This window comes from Rhinopithecus roxellana, chromosome 1 (assembly GCF_007565055.1).
Source record: "Rhinopithecus roxellana isolate Shanxi Qingling chromosome 1, ASM756505v1, whole genome shotgun sequence".
Lineage (NCBI taxonomy): Eukaryota > Metazoa > Chordata > Mammalia > Primates > Cercopithecidae > Rhinopithecus > Rhinopithecus roxellana.
Genome location: NC_044549.1, coordinates 39,885,440 through 39,908,762, shown reverse-complemented (window position 1 = coordinate 39,908,762; position 23,323 = coordinate 39,885,440). Strand labels below are relative to the sequence as shown.

At 36.9% G+C, this 23,323-nt stretch overlaps 1 protein-coding gene across 5 annotated transcripts in view; it reads left to right on the top strand.

The window, feature by feature from the left end:
- Positions 1–21,317, top strand: part of IGSF11 (immunoglobulin superfamily member 11) — a 220,803-nt gene extending 199,486 nt beyond the window's left edge. For 4 of the 5 annotated variants that reach the window (XM_010357444.2, XM_010357443.2, XM_030941454.1 and 1 more), the window contains 4 exons: positions 1,642–1,797; positions 16,189–16,311; positions 17,107–17,257; positions 18,932–21,317. In XM_010357444.2, the coding sequence (XP_010355746.1) occupies positions 1,642–1,797; positions 16,189–16,311; positions 17,107–17,257; positions 18,932–19,373 (872 nt within the window). In that variant the 3' untranslated portion in view covers positions 19,374–21,317. The remainder of the gene's footprint in view (positions 1–1,641; positions 1,798–16,188; positions 16,312–17,106; positions 17,258–18,931) is intronic. The other variant, XM_030941461.1, reaches the window with a different exon arrangement.
- Positions 21,318–23,323: the final 2,006 nt, after the last annotated feature.

Below are 23,323 nucleotides of genomic sequence, written 5' to 3'. Positions count from 1 at the left end.
TCTTTCCATTACACCATGTTGTTAGACTATCTCATACTAAGTTATATCCATTATGAACATATTTGATTTTCCAGTTCTTCTGTCTCTAATATAAAATACTGCTTTCTAAATGAATACTTGTGTAGAGGTGGCTAAACTCAGTTCATCTGGGGAGATGGAAGAAGTACTTAGAGAAGATTGATGTTCTTGATTCTCCTCCATCCTACTCAAGTCTCAGAATCTACTCCTGTAGTCCTTGTCAAACTCCACCCACCCTTTCTTTTTCATTCGTTGTTGTTGAGTCACTTAAGAATTCAGGGGTTGGGAATTCTTGTCATTTTCCCTCTGCCTTTGGTGCCTTTTTCTCCCAGCCTTCAAACAGAATAAGAAAACTAATGACCAAGTCGGGGATTTCTGTTCTCAAAATCATATTCATTGTATTATATTAAAAATGGTATAGATTCTAAAATACTCTTGAGTACTGAGTATAGTGTACTAATGGAATTAAATATTCGGATACTTATACCTGTAAGTTAGGTGACTGACTTCCCATGTTATCCAACATTATTTTTTGTTTGTCCAGACTTAACTTCTCAGCATCATTTTTAAAAAGAAGATAAAAGAAAGCCCTTAATTTATTTTATAATTAATGCTACCTCCAAAGAATTATTTTGGATTTCTGTTCCTGGCATCACAGTGACAATGACAAAGGCAATCAAAGATTAGTTTGCCCCACCGCAGTAGATACTAGGATTTGCTAAGATTTTTACTCTTCCTACCCATACCCTTTTATTGTTCTCTCTTCCCCTACCCAGTCTTTTTTTTTCTGATTCCTATGTGTATACTCTGCATTCATTTTTTTCATTCATTCATTTATTCATTTTGGAAAAGGTGTACATATTTACTGAAAAGTCATTAGCATTACAGATAAATCATAAATTGGATTTAAACTCTACCATCTGCATTCCCCTGCATGAAACTTCAAGCCATGCGCTTAGTTTATGGTTTTGTTTTGTTTTGCTTTTTACTGTATAATGCCACCTTCTTCCTTTAGTGTTCTTTTTGGTAATTTTTGTTCCATGTTTTTTGTGTCCTGTCTTAATGGTTGTGAAATGTCCACTACATTATTATCAACTCTGCTTTTACCTGAACCTTAGTTTAACTTTCCCCACCATAAAGCAGAATTTGGTATAAAGTGGGTCTGTCCGGTTTTTGTCTGTAAAGTAACGAAGGACCTTGTTAAAGTGGTCTTTGCCAGAGGGTAGTTGGCAGGATAAGGGTTGCTTTTCCCTGAAATCTCTAAAAGTGGCCTCTTTCAGCAATGTTTTTAAAAGCAACATGTTGATACAATGGATCTTAAGAATTCTTCAGAGGAAGCAGAGTGAAAAGAAGATCTTAAGATACCTTGAAAATATAATCAAAAGGTGAAGCCCCTTTGTACATATTTGCCCTCTGCTTACCAAAGCTGCAGGTCTGCTCCTGTGCCTAAGCCTCATGAATTGGTACATGACTCCTCTGGGTTCAGGTGTGAGGCTGTCTCCTGGTATATGTTCCCGAAACAATGTAATCTAAGGGTCCAGTGTACTGAATGTTGATGTCTCCTCCATCATCACTTGGCTCACAGTAAAATATGTACTCTATTGCTTACTCTTCCTGTTATAGTTCCCCCTTCTGCCCCACACTGCCAAATCCAAGGATCCCAGGATATTGGCAGCGATGTCATCCTGCTCTGTAGCTCAGAGGAAGGCATTCCTCGACCAACTTACCTTTGGGAGAAGTTAGACAATACCCTCAAACTACCTCCAACAGCTACTCAGGGTATGTACAGTGCTGCTTTACCCATTTTATTAGTTATCATGGACAATTCTAATATTCAAAAAGTAATTAACTTTAATAGGTTTTGAAAAATAACACCCTATAACTGCTGAAAAAGCTTTCTGGATCATTTTGTGTTTTCAACTTTAAAGTGAATAAAACATTTTCTCTCTCTTCTCTATATTGCCTTTATGAAATGTATTTCATCCAGTGGTAACTATATATGGAAACTCTTCCCATTCACATGACGATTTAAAGCACCTAAGTGATAGCTTCTTTGTGTTAATTGTAAGACAATCCTTGAAATTTATATATGAGAATACACTTCCTGCTTGAGGTAGAGCTGCCTGTTTTACTAGGAGAAACCTGAGCATAGTGTCAGGAGGGTCGATCCTCCTGTTTTCAGCCCCAAATCTGGTTAGAGGAGGAAGATAGGAAAGAGTAAAGGAAAAGGCCTCAGGTCACAGGAGATCCAGGAATTGGTCACACCAAACAGGTAATAATGGAGGAAGCCTGAGTGTCATGGATGATTTCTACATGTAAACCCAGCTACTTAAATTTAGTTTTAAAGAGGACATCCTTAAAAAATTGAAGAGATTTTTGTCAAATAAAATGAGGGGAAGATATAGAATTATATTATAAAATACTCTAGTTCAAGAAAATAAAATTTAGGAGCCTCGAGTATTACATCATCTCTAATACAGAAAATGTTTCTTGTAGTAGTCTCAGGGTAGATTTACAAATCTGAAATTTACACATAAAGTGTTGGCAGTTAATGGAGAGGCCACAAACAGCCTTAATTATGCCACATAAGCCTGAATCATATTGATGGTCCACGCCTGTCATGGAAAAGGAAAGTCCTAAGTTGTAGTAAAATTATTCACATTAAAGAGCCAGCGCCACAAGCCTCTAAAGACCCTATAAATTTCTGCTAGTAATCCCAACAAATACTGATGGACCTTACAATCGTCTTTTAATTAACCTAGCCTCAAATTCACCATTAAAAAAACTTCTTTTCAACATAATAACTTTTATTACTTTAGGAATGATTGCTGCAGTACTGTTGTTCATTGCTAAATGTTTCAGCCACACTGTTGGCTAAATAGCTGCTTTTTGTGGACTGATTTGTCAATCTCACTATTGTAAATGACATGATTAAAATAGCCCTTGTCTTGACATACTGAAAACTATATTCAAATTTTAGATTTTTCCACTGTTTCTGTAACAGTTCACCTCTCTGGGCTCATGTTGCTTCTTTTAAACAAAAATAAAGGGGTTAACAGTATCATCCTCAAGGTCCTCTGTGGCAACACTTTCTTTTTTTATTTGTAATATCTCTGTGGAATATTGGATGGAGTTTGGAATTTTAAATGAACAATTGACAGTGATTATTTGTATGTAAGTTGAGAAATAGCTGTAGAAATAGCCTTCTATAACCTCTATTTCTGGATAAGTGTATATCAGTCAGATTTCTTGATATCATATCCTTTTTTCAACTTGAATACTTTTTGCAACTTTAGGTGTAAAAGTGAACTTGAATGACAAGGATGAAAACTTTGTCTTTTATAAACTCTGGATTGATCATCAAACTTACTTTGGATAACTGTATCATAATCATGTACGTTAAATGGTAATATTTTTCATCTAAATTTATCTCTTGATATCCACATTAATAAAGTTGATCTCTAAATAGAATATTACCCCAAAATAATTCAGATTTTTTTCAGAAGATTTACTTTACTAATTATGTTTACGCTATTAATATAAACTCATGATGCGTTCTCTGAAAAAATAATATTTGACACCAGGAAAGTGAATCCCAGAAATCTGGTTGGTGACAGGGGAATAATATATTGAGATTAGAGTTTCTCTTATATGTTGAGACTAGCTTGTGGGAACTCCCTCTAGCCAAATCTGGGACAATTCAAACGTTAAAATAAATATATAGCCCATAGAATAAAACAAGAATCACCAAATCCCTACTGATAAATAAATGGGGTCAAAGAGCAAGCATTTTTTTTTTCACGGTATGATGCCAACTGATGTATATACAAGGAATAATGGAGTTAGAAAATCATCACTGAGGTGAAAACAGTCAGCAAAAATTTGATGGGAAGCAGGCTATTTAGTTACAATGTATGTCCCCCCAAATTGCTTATTAATGACAAAAAAGTAAGTTTATAAGGGAGAGACCTGTTGGATACCACTTTAACCAAGTGATCAAAGTAAACTTCACCAATATTATGACAAACTGATGTCACGTACCTCCTAATATATGTACTGAGAAGGACACATCATTTCTGTGATATTACTGTCAAAAACACATAACCTAAATCTCATCATGAGAAAACCTCAAACAAACAAATGTGAAGGCAAAACTGTCAATATTGAAAAAGACTAGGGAGTTAACCCATTTATGCCTGAGGTTGCAAGTTTTTGATTTTTTGCATTCAGACCTTGGCGATGACCTTGAGCAGTAGGATGTAAATAACTCCTACATGCTTAGCGTTCCAGTAATGGAACACTGGGCATAAATGGGTTAAGATGAGTAGATGTAATGAAGAACCTTGGCTTAGAATCTGAACAGGAAGAGAAATAGCTATAAAAGACATTGTTGAGATAATTGATGAAACTGAGTATCAACTATAGATTAGCTAATACTCTTAGATCAGAGTTAAATTTCTCGATTTTGATACATTTACTGTGATTACATAGAAAGTATCTTTGTTCTTAGGAAGTATTCGCTAAAGTACTTAGTGGTAAAAGACATGATGTCTTCAACCTTATAAGAGAGACTCAGTGCACTAGCTAGTTCCTTTCACCAAGTAAGGACTGTGAAGCAAATTTACTGTGCACTGGTTACTTGCCCGACTCTGGTGAGGCAGAGCATTCATACACAAAACAAGTTTCATGAAGTGGATTTATTATTTAATAGGCAGCAAAGGACAACAGAAGCCTAGCATTCAGTGAAAGCCAGTTCCCCAAGGCTCAGAAAAGTTTCCTGGAACAGATAGAGTCTCGTCTGCACATGTCCACTTGCACATCAGCTGAGAGAACCCGAAAAGCAGCTCACTCTGAGTTTTATACCCAAATGTCACTGCGCTAAAGTGTTGAAGGACATCCTCTTTCTAGGAGGGTCTGGAACAGAGCCTGAGGTGTTCCAGTCAGTTCCTTCTTAACTCAGGATGTTGTATTCCCAGCATGTTCTATAGTTACGCTTGAGAACAGCAAGCAAGAAAATGGGAGGAACTGAGTTGGTCCCAGACCACCCAAAGAACTGTCCTGAAAGACACAGCAAGAAGACATCATCATCTAGAAACCAGGAAATGGGCTCTTACCAGACACTGAATCTGCTGGGGTCTTAATCTTGGAGTTCCCAGACTTCCAGAACTATGAGAAATAAATTTCTGTTGCTTATAAAGTACCCAGTCTATGGTGTTTTGTTATAGCAACCTAAACAGACTAAGACAATGAGGAGTCTAAAATAGTTGAACTGGTAGAAACAGAGAATAAAATGGTGGTTTCCGTGGGCTGGGGAGTGGGGGAAATGGGGAGATGTGGGCTAAAGGGTACAAAGTTTCAGTTATTCAGGATGAATAAATTCTGGAGATCTAATGTGCAGCATGGTGACTATATTTAGCATTACTGTATTGTATGCTAGAAATTTGCTGAGAGTAGATCTTAATTGTTCCCAACCACACACACACACACACACACACAAAGGTAGTTATGTGATGTGACTGACATATTAGATTGGGTGTGGTAATCTCTTCACAGTATTTATGTATATCAAAATATATACCATAAATATATACAATTTTTGTTCGTCAATTGTGCTTCAATAAAGCTGGGGAAAAAAGAAAAACAATTGTGTAATGCACAAGGAAAACCCTCATAAAGAATTATCTGGGACTGAATTTCAATAAATAAATTACGTTTAACATTTTCTGTTGTTAAAACATCCTTGCATTTATGGAATAAAGTCTCTTTGATTGTGATTTTTACAAATAAATTGTTCCATTGGGTTTACTAATATTTTAATATTTGTATCAGTGATCACCAGTAAGAATGGCCTATGGGTTTTTTTTTTCTGTCTTCTGTTGTCCTGGTTCAATTTTAGTATCATATAATACGAAATAATCTTGTGAGTTTGGCAACTTTCCCTTTTTCCTGTTCTTTGAAATAGTATGAATAAGTTGGGCATCATGATGAGTCTATAGAATTTGCCTATGAATGTTTGCCTTGCTCTTATGTTTTTTGGTAGATTTTTGATTACTGATTTAGTTTCTCTAACGGTACAGGTTTTCTATACCCTATTTTTCTGGAAAATGTCTTTTTTGTCCAAGTTATACATATCACTATCAAGATGTTCATAGAATTCTCTATACAAAAACAGAATAATGTATTTAAGAGTGTAAGTTCTGGAGACAGTGGACATAGTTTTGAACCCTGAATCCAGGAATCACTGGGTATGTGACCTTGTGTCTTAGTTTTCTTATGTGTAAAATGGAGACAATCATCATGACTAACTTATGGCTGGATAAAGATTGAGTAAGCATGTAAGATGTGCAGAACAGCAGCTGGCATGTGTCAGCCCCTACTAAATATTAATATTTAAATTACCATCATCATTGTTATGAAGTTTTAAACTCTGTATTGAGTCCCCTTTTCATTCCTAATACTGTTTATATGTGCCTTTCCTCTATTTTTATAATCTGTCTTGCTAAACTCCGATTTCGGTTTTATCTAACTTCTTGTAACTTGCATAAATTTCTTTCCTCCTTCCCTCCCTCCCTCCTGCCCTCCCTCCTTCCCTCAGATGTTTGTTAAGCACCTATCAGGTGCCAGAAACTCTTCTAGATGCTGAAGATACATTTCCTTTGTAGAGCTTACATTCTAATGGGTGGAGATGGAATATAATCAGTAAATTGTAGAATTTGTTACAAGGTGAAAAGTTCTGTGGGGAAAAATTAGATCAGGGTAAAATAGATTAGCTAGGGTATGAGGAGCAGCAATTTTGAGTAAGGTGCTTAGGGTAAGCCTCATTATATTCTAGCAAATATTTAAAGATAATGAAGGAATGAGCCCTGTGAATATGGGGACTGGAGAGCATTCCAGGCAGAGGGAATGGACATATGAAGGCTTTGAGGCAGGCATGTGCCCATGTACTTGATGAATTATCAAAGAGGCCAGTGTGTTTGGAGTGCAGCCACCAAGGTGGAGAATTTAAGAGCCATTATGTTGCAGGTGTTAGGGTATTTGTACATGCATTGCATAGGAAGCGTTATAGTTGTATTATTCAATATTCTGTATCTTTAGCAATATTTTACATGCTTCAGCTATGTTACTATGAGAAATATGTATTTAAAAATCACATTGTAAGATTGTGGATTTGTCAATTTGTTCTTACAATTATGCCAATTTTCTTTACCCATTTTGAGCCTGTGTCATTAGATGCTTACAAGCTTGTTGTATTTCATTGTTTCTCTATGTTTAATAAGCTTTTTGTGTTTTTTTAATTACTAAACTTAAAAGATACAGTGGCTTTCTTTGGTTAATTCTTGTTGGTATGTTTCTATTATATGGTTCATTGGCGTTCAGTTGTCCGTGCTTTATGTTTTAGGTATAGTGCTTATAAACAACGTATATCTGGATTAGTTTGGTTTTCAGTTTGTAATCTGAGAGCGACTGTCCTCTGAATTCATTTATATTAATGATTATGGGTATGGTTCAATGTCTAATATTTTATTTGAGGTTTTCTATTTATTAAGCTTTTTGTTTTTTTCTTTGTCCCCTCTTCCCATACCTTCTACTGATTATTCGAATATTCTTTATAATATTTTTTCTCCTCTACTTTTGAAGTTATAAGTGTATTTCTCTTAGTGCTTATTCTTAAAGTTCTTAAATACATACTTGACTTAATGTAGTCTAGAAGTAAAAAAAAATCTCTAATCTCTATCCAAATAATAGGACCATTGAAAGCTGTCTTTCTTCCGTTTTCCCTAATCTTATGAATATTTCATCTCATCAGTTCTCTCTCTTCTCTCCTATTAGCCATTTTTTGGACCTTTTCATTCTGTCCACCATGACTCTCAGCTTCTCTCTCATATGCTTAATTTCTGTATTTTTATCGTCTGCATTTTAGTTATTTTCTTGGCATTAGTATATTTGTTCCATCTTGTTTTTAACTTTTCTCCTTATTAATCATCTCCATTTTTGTCATTGTTTACATACATTTCAGTTTTATATAGATTTACCCAAAAGTTTCCCAGGTTTTTGGCTCAACATTGCTTCTTTCATCACAGTCATTTTTTCTGTGTTCCATTTTCTTAAGTACACACACCCTTCAGTAGGTATTACATGGATGATCTATGAGTGTTAAGTTGTTCTCAGGTTTGTTTTTCTGAATATATCTTTTTTTCCCTATACTCTTTAATGCAGTTTAGTGAGTATAGAATGCTAGATTATCAGTTATTGTTTCTCGAGAATTTTTATTAATCCTGCTATGGGCTTGTGGTGCTTCTTAAATTGAGAGATTTTTTTGTCACTTACTGAAAAATCTCTGTCCTTATATTTTTGAATATAGCCTTTTCTCTTGTTTGTTTATTGTTTCCTGTTAGCTCTTGGTTTAGTCTTTTAATTCTGTAAACCATGTTTTTTATTCCTTTGCTTATCTGTAAATTTCTTTACCTTTCTGTGTGGCATTCTGGTTATTTTTCGTTTTTGTTTTTTATTTTTCTAGATCACCAGTTCTCTCTCCTGCTCTGATGGCTGTTCAGCCTGTCCTCTGAGTTTTAAATTTATTTTCTTCTTTTCTTTCCTTTTTTTAAGAGATAGAGTCCCGTTCTGTCATCCAGGCTGCAGTGCACTGGCACAATCACTGCTCACTGCAGCTTGAAACTCCTGGCCCTTAAACAATCCTCCGACCTCAGCCTCCTGAGTAGCTGGTATTACAGGTTTGAGCCGCAGCACCTGGCTATTTCTGTTTCTGTGTTGCTTTTGTCTCTTCATGGCATCATCCTCTTGTATTATGGTGACTATTCTGTATATGTTTAGTAATCTTAAGCATACTAATTTTATAGTGAACTTCACGTAACTTTATGCTCTTTGTATGCTAATCCTTCTGTTAGTTGTGTAGTTTCTTCATGGTGACATTCCTTTCCTGTTTTCCTCATGTAAACTCTTCACCTGGATTGTTCTTCTATAGTTTCTCTAAAGCTGTAGGTTATGTTTTCTATTTGTTTCTGCCAACAGCTCTAGAGGTTTCAGGAAGATGAAGGGACGAGCAAAACAGGAAAGGGATGATTGTCTGTACAGTGAGGGTGGTTGGGCGGCTGGGCCCTGTGCTGGTGAGTGAGATGATTGGAGATGTGAGGCAACACGGGGTTTGTCCTGCAGTAGTTGAAAATCCAGGGCTGGAGCTAGCTCACAGGAGCTGCATATCAAGCCATGGAGTGGAATTCCTTCCTGGAATGACACCCACTCCCCAAGTCCTGCAGCTTCTTGGCAACCAAGGATGGAGATAAGCACAGTTATTTCTCACGATGGTCAGGAAAACTTGGAAAGCTGAGGGATAATTAGAAAAAAAGCCACCTCCTTTCTGACTTAAAGGGGAGAATAGCCTTCACACTTTTAAAGATGCACAGAGAAGTTTAAAATGTGTTTTTAAAAATTATGTGTAAATCATGGCAATTCATTTTCTCTCCATTCTTTCACTTGGTAAATATAAAGTATGGTGCATTTAGTTTCATTATTAATGGTTAGCATTTTCTGAAACTAGATTGTACATTTTTCTTTCATGGTTTGTAAGAAATCCTCTTTTCCTCATCCTTTCATAATTTAATACAGTGAAGAGAGATGATGAACTCTCCTGCTTGCCTGAGAACTCTGTGTAGATCTTTAGAGATCATAGCTGTAGCAGGAGAGTATCTTAAATATCACCATGGTCCCACTCTCATGAGGGAGAAGACTGAGGCTCCAGGTTTGCCCAAAAGTGATAGGAAGTACTAAAATTCTCTTGGCGTGGTTGTAACACTCAGGAATCTTGATATTCTCTTCCTCTGTCTCTCTCTTTCTCTCTCTCTCATCTCTCTCCTCTTTGCTCTCTCTCTGCTCTCTGTCTCTCTGTCTCTCATTTTTTAGAGACAAAGTCTTGCTCTGTTACCCACCTAGGCTGGAGTACAGTGGCATGATGACAGCTTACTGTAACCTCAAACTCCTGGGCTCAGTTATCTTCCTGCCTTGGTGTCCTGATGGGGCCTTGCTATGTTGACCAAGCTGGTCTCAAATGCCTCAGCCTCCCAAAGTGCTGGGATTATAGGTATCAGCCACCACACACAGCCTGATTCTGTTTCTTGGACTGACACTGCTGTTTCCTTTCCCAGTAAGAGTGGTTCCATAATTTTTTTCATGGGGAGCAGAAAATTTTTTGCCCACTAAAAGTGCTGAATAAATGAATGCTTATTTCTGCTTCATCAAGATGTTATTCTAACTGAAGTTGAGGTTTTTTTTTTTGCCCTCTGACATAAAGGAGCAAATCCTATATAATGTTCCATACTTCCTCTTTTTAAAAAGATTAAATGCCAACAATTATCACTATATTAATTTGTGTATATATTCATTCATTTTTAAATGTGTGTGTATGCACACACACATAAACACACACCTTATTCTGTGCAACTGCTTCAGAGTTGAGTGTTGGGCAAGGTAGAGAAATACAAGGAAACTTATCTCCATCCTAGAGCTCACTGCCTAATGGAGGAGACAGATATAAAGAGAAAATCATAGCACTACATGTTAATGCTATAAAAATGTATGCAGTGCTGTAAAATTTAAATGATAGAAATATTACTTGTCCGTGAGGAGTCCGGGAAGAATTTTATAGGGAAAAGGATTCTCAAGCAGGAAAGGGTCTTAAATGATGGATAGAAGTTTTACTGGTTAAAAGTAGATATTATAAATACAGGGAACCATGCTTACAAAATCTTGCAAGTGTAAAAGTTTGACGTTTGCAAGTGAGAATATCTGTGAAGCTGACATAAAGCTACGTGGGGATTTGACCAGAGAGGAGCTTGAAAAGGTAAAGTCCAGATTGTGAAAGGCTTTATATAATATGCAAGGAGTTTGGATGTTATCTTTAACTGTAGAGATGCACTGACATTTATAAACAAGAGAAGATCACCAGATACGCATTTTAGAAACTGTGTCAGTAATCAGGCTGAAAGATTGGCAGCCAGTTATAAATGGAAGGCTTTGATAATAGCCCCATCAAGAAATGAAGAGGACCTGAACTAAGTCTCTAGTGACAGGGATGGAGAAGGCACAGCGGGGAAGGGTAAGATTCAAGAGAGATTGAGGAAAAAATTACAATATATGGAGCTTGATTATATGTTTGAACTGAGAAGAGTCAGAGTTAACCCAGGTTCCTGTTGTGGACCGCTGAATCAACAGTAACCATCTTAACTCAGAAGAGGAATTTGTAGAAGTTTGCTTGAGGATAGTAGTGAGTTGAGTGGTCTCCTGGGACCTCTAGATGGGGATTGAAATAATGATAATGATAACATTTCTTGAGCACCATGTGCCATTCTTTGAGAATTAAAGAGCAACAGTCAACATAGAGATATATTGATTCAGAAGAATCTGTTGATGTCCACTTAAAAGTAAAAGCAGAGTCAACAGAGTGGGTAGGAGAGAAGCAGTCAAAATCTAATTAGTTGGTCTTGCTTGTAGCTTTTGCCATGTGATAAGTGTGTGGTCATGGCCTTCTTATATGTTGCTAATGGTGAATCATTTTTGCAAAGAAATACTAATGTATTTATACATACTACATTATTCAAATAATGCTGAGTAATGTTCTTTGGTATTTTCACAAGTTTGAATATTTGCTGTAGGCTTCAGCTCTTTGTGAATACTTGAATGGCAGAAACGCAAATAGAAGAGGATGAGAATGTTGCTCTGCAGGATGCTAACAGTGAGATCAGAAATGAATTTAAAATCTGATTTGGCAAAAACAATATCTATTTCAATGCCAAAACAATCAGGGAAAACAGACAAGATATTTTTATCATTGTCTGAAGGAACTGAGCTACTGTGAAGCAGGATATATCCTGACATCCATCTGGATGGTGCTCTTGGAAATTCTATTAATGGGAACAGGTTCTTTCCCTGTCCCTTCTCCATCTCTGCCTTAATTCAGCCAGCATCAACACAAAATGAAATAAAATTTTCTGTGTCCAATGTTATATTTTAAATTTATCTTTAAGAGTAATAGAGTTTGATATTAAGTATTTGTGATGTTTAAGTTTTTCTACAGATTTTTATTTGACATTTATTTTGTATTAATTTTACCTTTATTTACAATTTTTAAAAATTAAGTATCTTTTTCAGGTTAGGATCATTTTTACATACTATTGAAATATATAATTTTGATGTAACATATTCATTCAAATAGCAATAAAGTATGCATCCGTTGTTATATAGCCTACAGAATACTTCTGAAACATTTATATAAGAAATGTTCAGTTTATTATAGTCACTCATTTAAAATATATAAATCATGAAAAATATATAACTTATGATTTAAGAATTCTTATCTATCACTCTTCAAATCCTGAAGATCAATATCTATTGGGAATTAATATCCATTGGGAGACACTGGACGTTTTTCATATTTCTTGACTGAATTTTTTTATGATTCAGAAAAATATATCAGTTCCCCTAGAAGTGCCAGGAAGGAATTCCCACATGGAAACATTACCATGTACCGTACTAACCTTTCATTTAGTCCTCATAGTAATCTGTGGTTGTAGGCACTTTGGTAGCTCCAAATTACAGATGAGGAAACTAAAATGTTGATGAAGAACAGGGAACACACTCAAGACCATATGACTAGTAGTAGGTAGAATAGATTCAAACTTAGGCTGTCCAACTGGAACGTGCTCTTAGCAGATACATCAGCTACTAGGCAGCCAGAGGCAGCATTCTGGAGCTAAGGAGAAAGGATGGAACTGGAAATGTACACTAACATTTGTTTTTTTCTAATTCAGAAGGGCCTTCTATGCCAGATACATAGCTGGTGAACTAGGTACATAGTTGCTATGAACTAAAACAGTGGAGTGTGATGTCCTTTGAGTTCCCCAAACTATGTAGTTTCATGCCATTGAACTTTCCCTATTCTTTAAAAGAAGCTCAAAAGAATATTTTTTCTCTGACTTTATTTCAGAAAACTACTTCCCTGCCTGAGCAGACCAAGTGAAATGACAAATTGAGGAATTAGCCTGCTAGTTTCGGGAAGGGCTGTGTGCTTTGTGGCTGCAAACAGTTTGCTGTTTGCTGGAGTTGCTCCCTTCTCTATTTTGCCTTGTCTACATAAACAGGATGTTTTGTTGTGGTTAATCTTCTGTTATCAATATACCTGTCTCCTTCTCTGATTATATTCCAAGTTAAATCTACCGTGGTGTATCAACCTCATTTAATAATATTTTCTTACAGTAACATGCTCATAGTGTTGGCATCTGTAGAGACAAAAGGAAGACAATAACTTCACCTTTTAAAAATAACTTTTTAAAGGAAGAATATTTAGAGTTTACCTCTTTCTACATGCGAGAATGCTGCGTAGAGGAGCTGTTTACAGTTTCCCAAATTGTCTCTGGAAATGTCAACAAAATTACCAGTTTTCTATTCAAATTTTTAGAATTCCAGAGCTTAGGAGAAAACCCACCACCACTACTAACAACAACAACAACAACAACAGCAAAAACCCCAGGAACACAAATTATGTGGTTGATTGCCCGGAGATTATGGTTTTCTTGCATTGATGATATTAGTACATGTGTTGAAGAGGGAGATAGGCACGTCGCTTAGTTTATAATACTAACAGCATTGGAACATGTATTGGTCAGGAAATATTCTATAGATGCATCCTATAGAATAATGTGATTTTGGCCGGGCGCGGTGGCTCAAGCCTGTAATCCCAGCACTTTGGGAGGCCGAGACGGGCGAATCACGAGGTCAGGAGATCGAGACCATTCTGGCTAACACGGTGAAACCCCGTCTCTACTAAAAATACAAAAACTAGCTGGGCGAGGTGGCGGGCGCCTGTAGTCCCAGCTACTCGGGAGGCTGAGGCAGGAGAATGGCGTAAACCCGGGAGGCGGAGCTTGCAGTGAGCTGAGATCTGGCCACTGCACTCCAGTCTGGGCAACAGAGCGAGACTCCGCCTCAAAAAAAAAAAAAAAAAAAAAAAAAAAAAAAAAAAAAAAAGAATAATGTGATTTTAAATGCCTTACTAGAATGCCAAGTGTATATATGGTGAGTATAAGCTTTGAACTTGGACAAATCTCATTTTATAGATTGCTGCTACTTGTATACTCTGTGATCTTGGACAAATTACATAGCTTCTCTGAGCTGTCTTTGAAAAGTAGGGAATATAGAACATAAGCTTGTTATGAAGATTAAATGAGGCATATTTAATATTTCTTAGGACAGTGTATGTGGTACACAACAGACACTAAAGAGTAGGCAGCCCTTTTATTTATTGATCACCTTTGTTTAGCACCTTTCTGTGTGCCTGGTAATTTCCGAGACAGCAATTATTTTCTCCTTTCCTGTAGTCTATTTGACTTCTCAATCCCTCATTAGATGCCCCTCCTGTATGCTCCCCTATCACCCTCTGTTCTCTATCTCTGGGTGGCACTATCCCATATATTGTAATTGTGTGCATACTTGTCTCATTAGGGTAAGGGACTGGGCCTGTCTTGTTCATTATTTTATCACCATCCTCAGAAAACCAAGCACAAAGGAAGATGCTCAATAAATATTTGTTTATTAAATGAATGAATTAATAAATGCATGCACACTTTACTCAGGTCTGCTTTTGCTGAACCCTCCTGTCTACTTCTGCCTTTGATCTAGATAGAGATGATGGTTGCCAGCAGAAACCAGTTAACTAAATCTTAGTTCCATCTAAAAATAAGTAACCCAGGGTGGGGATAGCTCCAGGTGTAGCCCCAGGCATACTTGGACTTCGTGTCAGAATATTTTTTTACTTATCCTATTAGGAAGCTTTTCCATTTACTTCTAAATTTGCAGCTATTTTGAATGGTTGAGATGACTGAATGTATTATCTTTCCTGCATAAGGAAGGCAGTGAAGCCTAGAGCTTAGAGGTGAAACAGCCCCTTCATCCAATTGAATTTCTTAACAACCAGCTGTGTAATCTTATTACACATCTAAAGTTTCAGTCTCCTTGACTGTTCAATGAGATTAATAATAAAAATACCTCAGGGTAATTGTAAAGATTGAAATAATACATATAAAAGCTTACCCAATGCCTGGCACATATTAATAACTATTAACTTTTTAAAGTTATTTCTGTCAGTCATTTGTATTTTATAGGAATAAATAATCAAAATATGCTAATGATGAATTACTAAAATGTGAACTATTGAAACACTTCTTGGCAAAACCAGTGCAGTGACCTTGAAAATTTATTGTTCAAACTTCCGATATGGGGAACATAATTGACTGAAAGCCCTGCTGCTTCCCCTCTAGATCCACCACTGCTTCGCACCAAGACCAAGCTTCCTCTGGGCTGCTCCCAGCTAGTGATGAGGAGTTATGGTTAGGGTTAGGGCCTAATGCAGGCCTATTTCTGCAAACATGGGACTTCTTTAACAGGTGACTTTGGCTCAAGGACTCCCCATCTGCCTACTGGACACTTCCATAAAACTGTGTTGCAGCCTGAGACTCTTCCTACCCAATCTTCCTTGCTTCCCTCTCCCCTTGACAGTGAGTGGTGAGACCTACACCGAAGTCTGAGGCTCTCCCTGCCTTCTGCAGCTTCCTCTCACATTTCTTTTACTGGTATTTCCTACAGGAAACCTCATGCTTGTCTTGGTGCCTACTTCTTGGAGGATCTGACTTAACACAAACAACTGTAATTTTTGTTAGGGAGTAACAGTCTATATCTTAGAGCACAGATTTGATATTTTCTTCATCAGGTATGAAGTTAAAGTTATTGTAAGTTTAACATGATCTTTATGTTACTGCAGTTCCTGAGAACTAGAATTTGGTGTTACCTTAAATTCTCTAGGATAAGTATTAGCCACCATTTCCTCAGAGGAAATCTACTAACATTTAGGACTTTACATGCTAACCTGCAGATTGAGTTTTAAGATTGTTCTTATTTAGGACAGCCCTCCAAAGTTCCAGGTCTTAAAATGATACAGTAATTTTAGTCTTTAACATTCATGAACCAATAATTTCTCACCCTACCCCCCCAAAAAATTTATTGATAGCTCTCCAGTGTTCATCTGTTTTTATAGTCTTCTCCTGATTTCTTTGGTTTTGCTATTAGTCCTGCCAAATCCTCACTCGATTATTATTTTTGTGACAGACCAGGTCCAGGGAACAGTCACCATCCGGAACATCAGTGCCCTGACTTCAGGTTTGTACCAGTGTGTGGCTTCTAACGCTATTGGAACCAGCACCTGTCTTCTGGATCTCCAGGTTATTTCACGTAAGCATATGGAATTCTGATGTCAACCCTGGATCTGAAACTCTAAGATCTTTGTTATACCAGAAAATGAAGAGTTCTGCTGAATTGTCTTAAGGTTATCTGAAGATTAAATAGAAATTGTTTTGGTTTTAATTATTATTTAAAATAGTTTATAAATGTTTTAGTATACTTTCCAGGCTCAGCAATATATGATAATCTTTATGACAAAATATCTTTCTCCTCAGGATCAATAAAATTGAACAATTTCTTATTGTATAATGCTATATACATTATGAAAATGGTAATAATCTTATGGGTATAGCAAGACCTTGTGTTTTTTCCTAATTTTTTATATCTGCATAATTTTTGAGTGTGTAGATTGTAAATGGCAGTGTACAAAACTTCTCTTTAGTTAAGAATTCTGGGATATTTGAATTCCAGTTGCAAAAGGGAGTGATCTGGCTGGGTTGAGGTAGAAGGATATCCCCTAGTTTCCAGCATTCATGTAGGGTAGATCAGGCAAGTTAGATTGGTGCTGTCTGTTACCTAATGTAGGTATTGTTCTCCTAAAATGTGCAAGTCATTTAATTGTTTATTCATTCAAAATATGTTCAGAGCCTACTATGTGTTAGTCCTAGCCACTGACAATATAGAAAGTTAATCGAGGTTTAACTTTATATAGATGAAAGATTTTAGACAGTTTTATACATTTTAAGCAGATTATTTAGTAAGCTTATGTGCTTATTACAGTTGCATGGGTATATGCTATTTCTCTCTTTCTCTTTTCTTTAAATATACCTTAAATATATTTTGCAGCCCAGCCCAGGAACATTGGACTCATAGCTGGAGCCATTGGCACTGGTGCAGTTATTATCATTTTTTGCATTGCACTAATTTTGGGGGCATTCTTTTATTGGAGAAGCAAAAATAAAGAGGAGGAAGAAGAAGAAATTCCTAATGAAATAAGGTTTGTGTGTCAGATTTTAAAAATTTGTCCTGCATAGCCATTGTATATTTCTATTCATTTTTGGCAGTTAAGATATATCTGCTAATCATAAAGCTCTAATGGCCAAGACTATTAAAGTGGCCACATGATATTTTCTTGTATATCACTTTTCTTCATGGTACCACACAGCTTTATTCACTGAATCATGAAGGAGGGGACGGTCCAGCATGTGCCCAACTAGGAGGATACAAATGAAGAATTCCCCTTCTCTTCCATATCTCCAGGATAGGCAGGGTTAGGTGGCTGCCACAATGGGAAAGGTAGTGTCTAAAGCATGCGTTTAGTATTGACATTTATAATAGATGTGAACATAAAGCAAGAAGGAACACCATAAGAGCATACCAGTGCCTGTACACAGTCAGGCCACAGCACTATGGCTCAGAAAGGTAATTTGGCTCAGAAAGGTAGTTCAGACAAGAATAGGAACATTTTAAGAAAACAATGCCAACATGACCTTTAAAGAAAAGTGACCTAGTCATACTGGGGAGATTTGAGGGTTCAGGCTCAGTCTCACATTTCATCATGGCATATCTGTATTGAAAATGCTGTAATGACTCCAGTCTCCATGGTGAGACATACCACAGCCTTACAGGATCTGATTCTTGCCTGCGTATCTTCTCTCTCACCACTCTCAGCATACTTTGCCTTCCAGTCTGTCCTGCATTTTCCCATTGCTCAGAGCTTTTACTCAAGCCTCTGCTCTCTTCCTGGACCATGCTTCTCATTTGATCCATCTCTTTACTAAATTCCTTAATCTGATTCTGGATTAGGCCCGGCATCACCTCCTCACATAAGTTGTCTTTAGCACCTTGCCCAACCTTTCAGACTTGTGAACATTCTTCATTGATTACTACCCTCCATGACTAGAGGTTTCTTAGGTGTAGGATTTGTGTCTTTTTTACATGAAACATATTGTAAAGTGTACTCAATAAATGTTAAATGAATTGGTTGACATCTTAAATGACTTCTTTTAGCCTGTTGTAATTCTTAAGGGTTTGGGCCATATGCAGGGATAGAGTCTTCCCCAGGATAAGATTACTGAGGAGAACCTCTCATCAGCACCCCACAGTGATTTCTCAGTCTCCATAGGGCAGTACAGTCAGGCCAACTCTGATTATTTCTGGAAGTTCTACATACCTATAGTTTGATTTCCCAGCTATTTTATGGCACCTAGTTTAGTAGATTTCTTCATGGACTAATTTCCTACTTATAGTAAATATTTATATGAATATTTACTGTAAATATAAAGCAAGATACTATATATTTACTATAAATATATATAAATCAAGATTTGTTATATATTTACTATATGATATATAAACATATTTGTGAATTTTATTTACATACATATTTAAAAGTTGTATTGGAAGAGACATTCTCTGAGAGATCTGAGATTTCCTTTTCTACTGTTGGAGACTGAGAAGCTGAGGAGAGATTTTCTTGACCATCGTCTCAAAGGGAATGGATGCCAAAGCTGAGGCCATCCAGGGTTGCCATGCCTGCTTTCACGAGAGACTAGTCCTGGATTTGTTTTTTGGATGTATAAGCCTTAACGTGAAAAGAAAGATTCCAGGGTAGGAGGATAGGATTAACTTGAAGTAAATCCTAATGACAACTTTATTTTGTTCCTTTCAGAGAGGATGATCTTCCACCCAAGTGTTCTTCTGCCAAAGCATTTCACACTGAGATTTCCTCCTCAGACAACAACACACTAACCTCTTCCAATACCTACAACAGTCGATACTGGAGCAACAATCCAAAAGTTCACAGAAACACAGAGTCAGTCAACCACTTCAGTGACTTGGGCCAGTCTTTCTCCCTCCGCTCAGGCAATGCCAGTATACCGTCCATTTATGCTAATGGGAGCCATCTGGTCCCGGGTCAACATAAGACTCTGGTAGTGACAGCCAACAGAGGGTCATCACCACAGGTGATGTCCAGGAGCAATGGCTCAGTCAGTAGGAAGCCTCGGCCTCCACACACTCATTCCTACACCATCAGCCATGCAACGCTGGAGCGAATTGGTGCAGTACCTGTCATGGTACCAGCCCAGAGTCGGGCTGGGTCCTTGGTATAGGACATGAGGAAATGTTGTGTTCAGAAATGAATAAATGGAATGCCCTCATACAAGGGGGAGGGTGGGGTGGGGGAGTGCTGGGAAAGAAACACTTCCTTATAATGAGTAAAATGCACAAAGAAGAAGGCAGTGCTGTTACTTAGCCACTAAGATGTGTAAAATGGACTGGAATGCTCTATCCTGAAGACTTGCTTCCCCACCAAAGATATCCTGGGATTCTGCTGGATCTCAAAGATGTGCCAAGCCAAGGAGAAAGATACAAGAGCAAAATAGCACTTAAAATCCAAACTGCCGCCCAGATGGGTTTGTTCTTCACGCCTAACTTAATAATGTTTAAGAGACTAAAGTGCCAGATGGAGTTTAAATATTGAAATTATTTTAAAAGGTATGTGTCTTTAAGAAAATAATGAGCAACCCTGTGATATGTTCTGTCTCTCCCAATTCCCTCGTTATGTAGAGGGCTTAATGGTATAAATGTTTAATATTGGTCCCAACAGGGCTGACTCTTCTGTCATATAATCAAAACTTTTTACATGAGCAAAATTCAGTAAGAAATGGGGGAACACAAAGGAAACGTCTTTGAGAAGCCCCTTCATATTTATTTATTTATGTCTTCCTGAACCATGAATTTCATATTTGGAATATTGCTATATTGACAGATTCTTGCCTGTCTATGTTATTCTAGGATCTGTTACAGGTCCATGGCAATTACTGTTTATTTTTTCCTGGAAAAATATTTTTTTATAGAAGATTATTTTTTTTTTAAATACACGAGAGGCATTGGGCTAAGAAAGAAAAGACTATAATACCTTGTTCAATGGTTGTATTTAGTGAGCTCATAGAGGTCCATCATATCGTGAACGAGCTAGGTTGTGTGGGCAGGAAGGTAGGGCTAAGGGGTTGTAGCCTTGCTGGGCAGCCTCTCAGAGCAAGGCTGTTCAGATCTCCCTTGCTATTACAGTAGGTTAATATTAATGAGGACAGCACCTGATGCCTTTTGTACTGAGGTAGATAACTTTCTCTTTATTTGACAAGTAGAGTTTAACTTACTGTCAGGGAGGGCAGAAGTTGTTTTTTTGTTTTGTTTTTCAAAATAATTCTTTTTGCAAAAGAGGTAAGACTGAGACAAAAGATGTATCTTCTGGTGTGCTCCTGGAAGTGTCTACCCTACATTTGTGTCAGCTCAGGTTGGCAGTGTTGCCCAGATGCGTTTTACACCACTGTAAAGAGATTCCTTTTGTGGTTACTACCTGGCTTGGCTGGACTTGCGGTTCACCAGATTAATTTACAAACTCTCCCACTTTATTTTGTGCTAGTAGATCTGGCCATACTTGTATTAGTGACTGTCTTGCATTAACCACACTTTAAGCAACTCACAAATTTCTTCCCAGATTTGTTTCCTAGATTATTTATAATACTCATCCCATGTCTCAGTAAGAGTGTCTTTTCTTTCTGGGATGTGTTCTCTCACTCCCTCTTACCACCATGCTTTTTGCCCTCTTCTCCTGCAAGCGTAGTCTTCACAGGGAGTGGCTTCCTGACTTTTTTTTTTTTAGTTATTTGAATGAATGGAAACCAACAGCTGCTGCAAACACTGTTTTTCCAAAAGGCTACACTCAGAACCTAACCATTGCCAACCATTTCAGTATTGATAAAAAGCTGAATTTACTTTAGCATTACTTATTTTTTTCCATTTGATGGTTCTTTGTAAAAATTTAAATAAATGAATGTCTATACTTTTTATAAAGAAAAGTGAAAATACCATGACACGGAAAAGATGATGCTATCGGATGCTGTTTAGAAAGCATTTATCTTGCATTTCTTTATTCTTTCTAATTATCTAAAAATCAATAAAGTTTTATTCATATAAAATAAGTTGTCATTAATTATCAATACTAATGAGTATGTCATTTTAAAACTTAGTATTCTCTTTAATGTTATAAGCTTTTCTCCATCCTGTTAAATAATATTTATAATCATTTTAATAGGCATATGGTATTCCAAAAATGACATAACCTTTCTCTTATTATTAAAAATTTAGTTTGATTCCAATTCTTTTTTTTTTTTCTTCTTCTTTTTTTTTTTTTTTTTTGAGACGGAGTCTCTCTCCGTCGCCCAGGCTGGAGTGCAGTGGCCAGATCTCAGCTCACTGCAAGCTCCGCCTGCCGGGTTTACGCCATTCTCCTGCCTCAGCCTCCCGAGTAGCTGGGACTACAGGCGCCCGCCACCTCGCCCGGCTAGTTTTTTGTATTTTTTAGTAGAGACGGGGTTTCACCGTGTTAGCCAGGATGGTCTCGATCTCCTGACCTAGTGATCCGCCCGTCTCGGCCTCCCAAAGTGCTGGGATTACAGGCTTGAGCCACCGTGCCCGGCCTGATTCCAGTTCTTACCCATATGACTGAAGATTAATGACCCTTTTCATACATTGAGCTGTTTTCCCATTTCCTAGAATGAAAGTTCATGAAGACAGTCTCTATGCTTGCCTTTTTCACCACTGAATCTCCGTCACCTACCACAGTGCCTCCTGTGGGTGTTGAGTAGATAAATGCTGACTTCTGAAATGAAATTGCTAAGACGAGTTATGAGCATGATTGTAGCTCTTGATGTGTACGGGATCATTCCTTTGTTTTAACTTTTTATTTTGAGATAATTATACTTTTACATGCAGTTGTAAGAAATAATAGAGATCTCATATACCTTTTACCTTTTTCTCCCAATGGTAACATCTTGCATAATTATTGAACAGTATCACAAGTTGACATGGATATAATCTATCAGCCATACTCAGATTTCATCACTTGTACATGCACTCGTGTGTATGTGCATATTTAGTTATATACAGGTTTATCAAATGTGTAGATTTTTAAAAAAACTTTTATTAGTTTTTATTTAAAAAGTAATACAGAATACTGAAAAAAGATTTAAAAATCAACAAGTAATACTCCCACCTACAGAATGCCACTCTTAACATTTTTTAGTATTTACATTCATTTATTTACAAACTTTTTTGTGTGTTTATTGGGGCATATTTTGCATACAGTGAAATTCACCATTTTAAGGTGATGTGTGTATGATGTATGATGAATGTAACAACCACTACAATCAAGATACAGAATATTTCCATCACCCTCAAAAATCCCCTCCTTACCTTTGTAATTAAACCACTCTCCCCAACCGCTCTTTAGCAATCACTGGTCTGATTTCTGTTCCTAGGGTTTCAGCTTTCAGTAATGTCATGTACATTTCATGTGACCAACACCACAGTCAGGATACAGGATTCCTTATGCTACCCTTTCATAGTCATAGCCACCACCGTTCTTTCCAAGTCCCTAATTTGTACCAATCACTGTCTGTTCTTCATGTCTGTAATTTTGTCATTTTGAGAATGCTGTATAAGTGGAATGCAGTATGAGGATTGGCTTTTGCCGTTTTAAAATTTTTTGCTCAGAATAATTTCTTTGAGATCCATTCAAATTGTAGCATGTATCAATAATCCGTTCCATTTTGTTGCTCAGTGGTTTCCCATGGTACAGAAGAGGTAACACAGTTTATTTTACCCATTGGAGGATATGAAGGATATTTGTATTCTTTCTAGTGTTTGGCTATTAGGAATAAATCTGCTATAAACATGTGCATAGGTTTGTGTGTGAACGTTAAGTTTTCATTTTCTGGGGTAAATGTCCAGGAGTGCAGTTTCTGGGTTGCATGTGGTAAGTACATGTTTAGTTTTGAAATAAAATGACATAATCTTTTCTCGGGTGGCCATGTAATTTTACATTTCTTTCAGCCGTCTGAGTGACCCGGTTTCCCTGAATCCTTGACAGCATTTGATATTATCAAAATTTTACATGTAGCCACCATTTTGATAGGTATGTAGTGATATCGTATCTTATGGTGGTTTTGAAAAATTTTGTTAAATTATTATTGGTACATAATAGTTATATATGTTT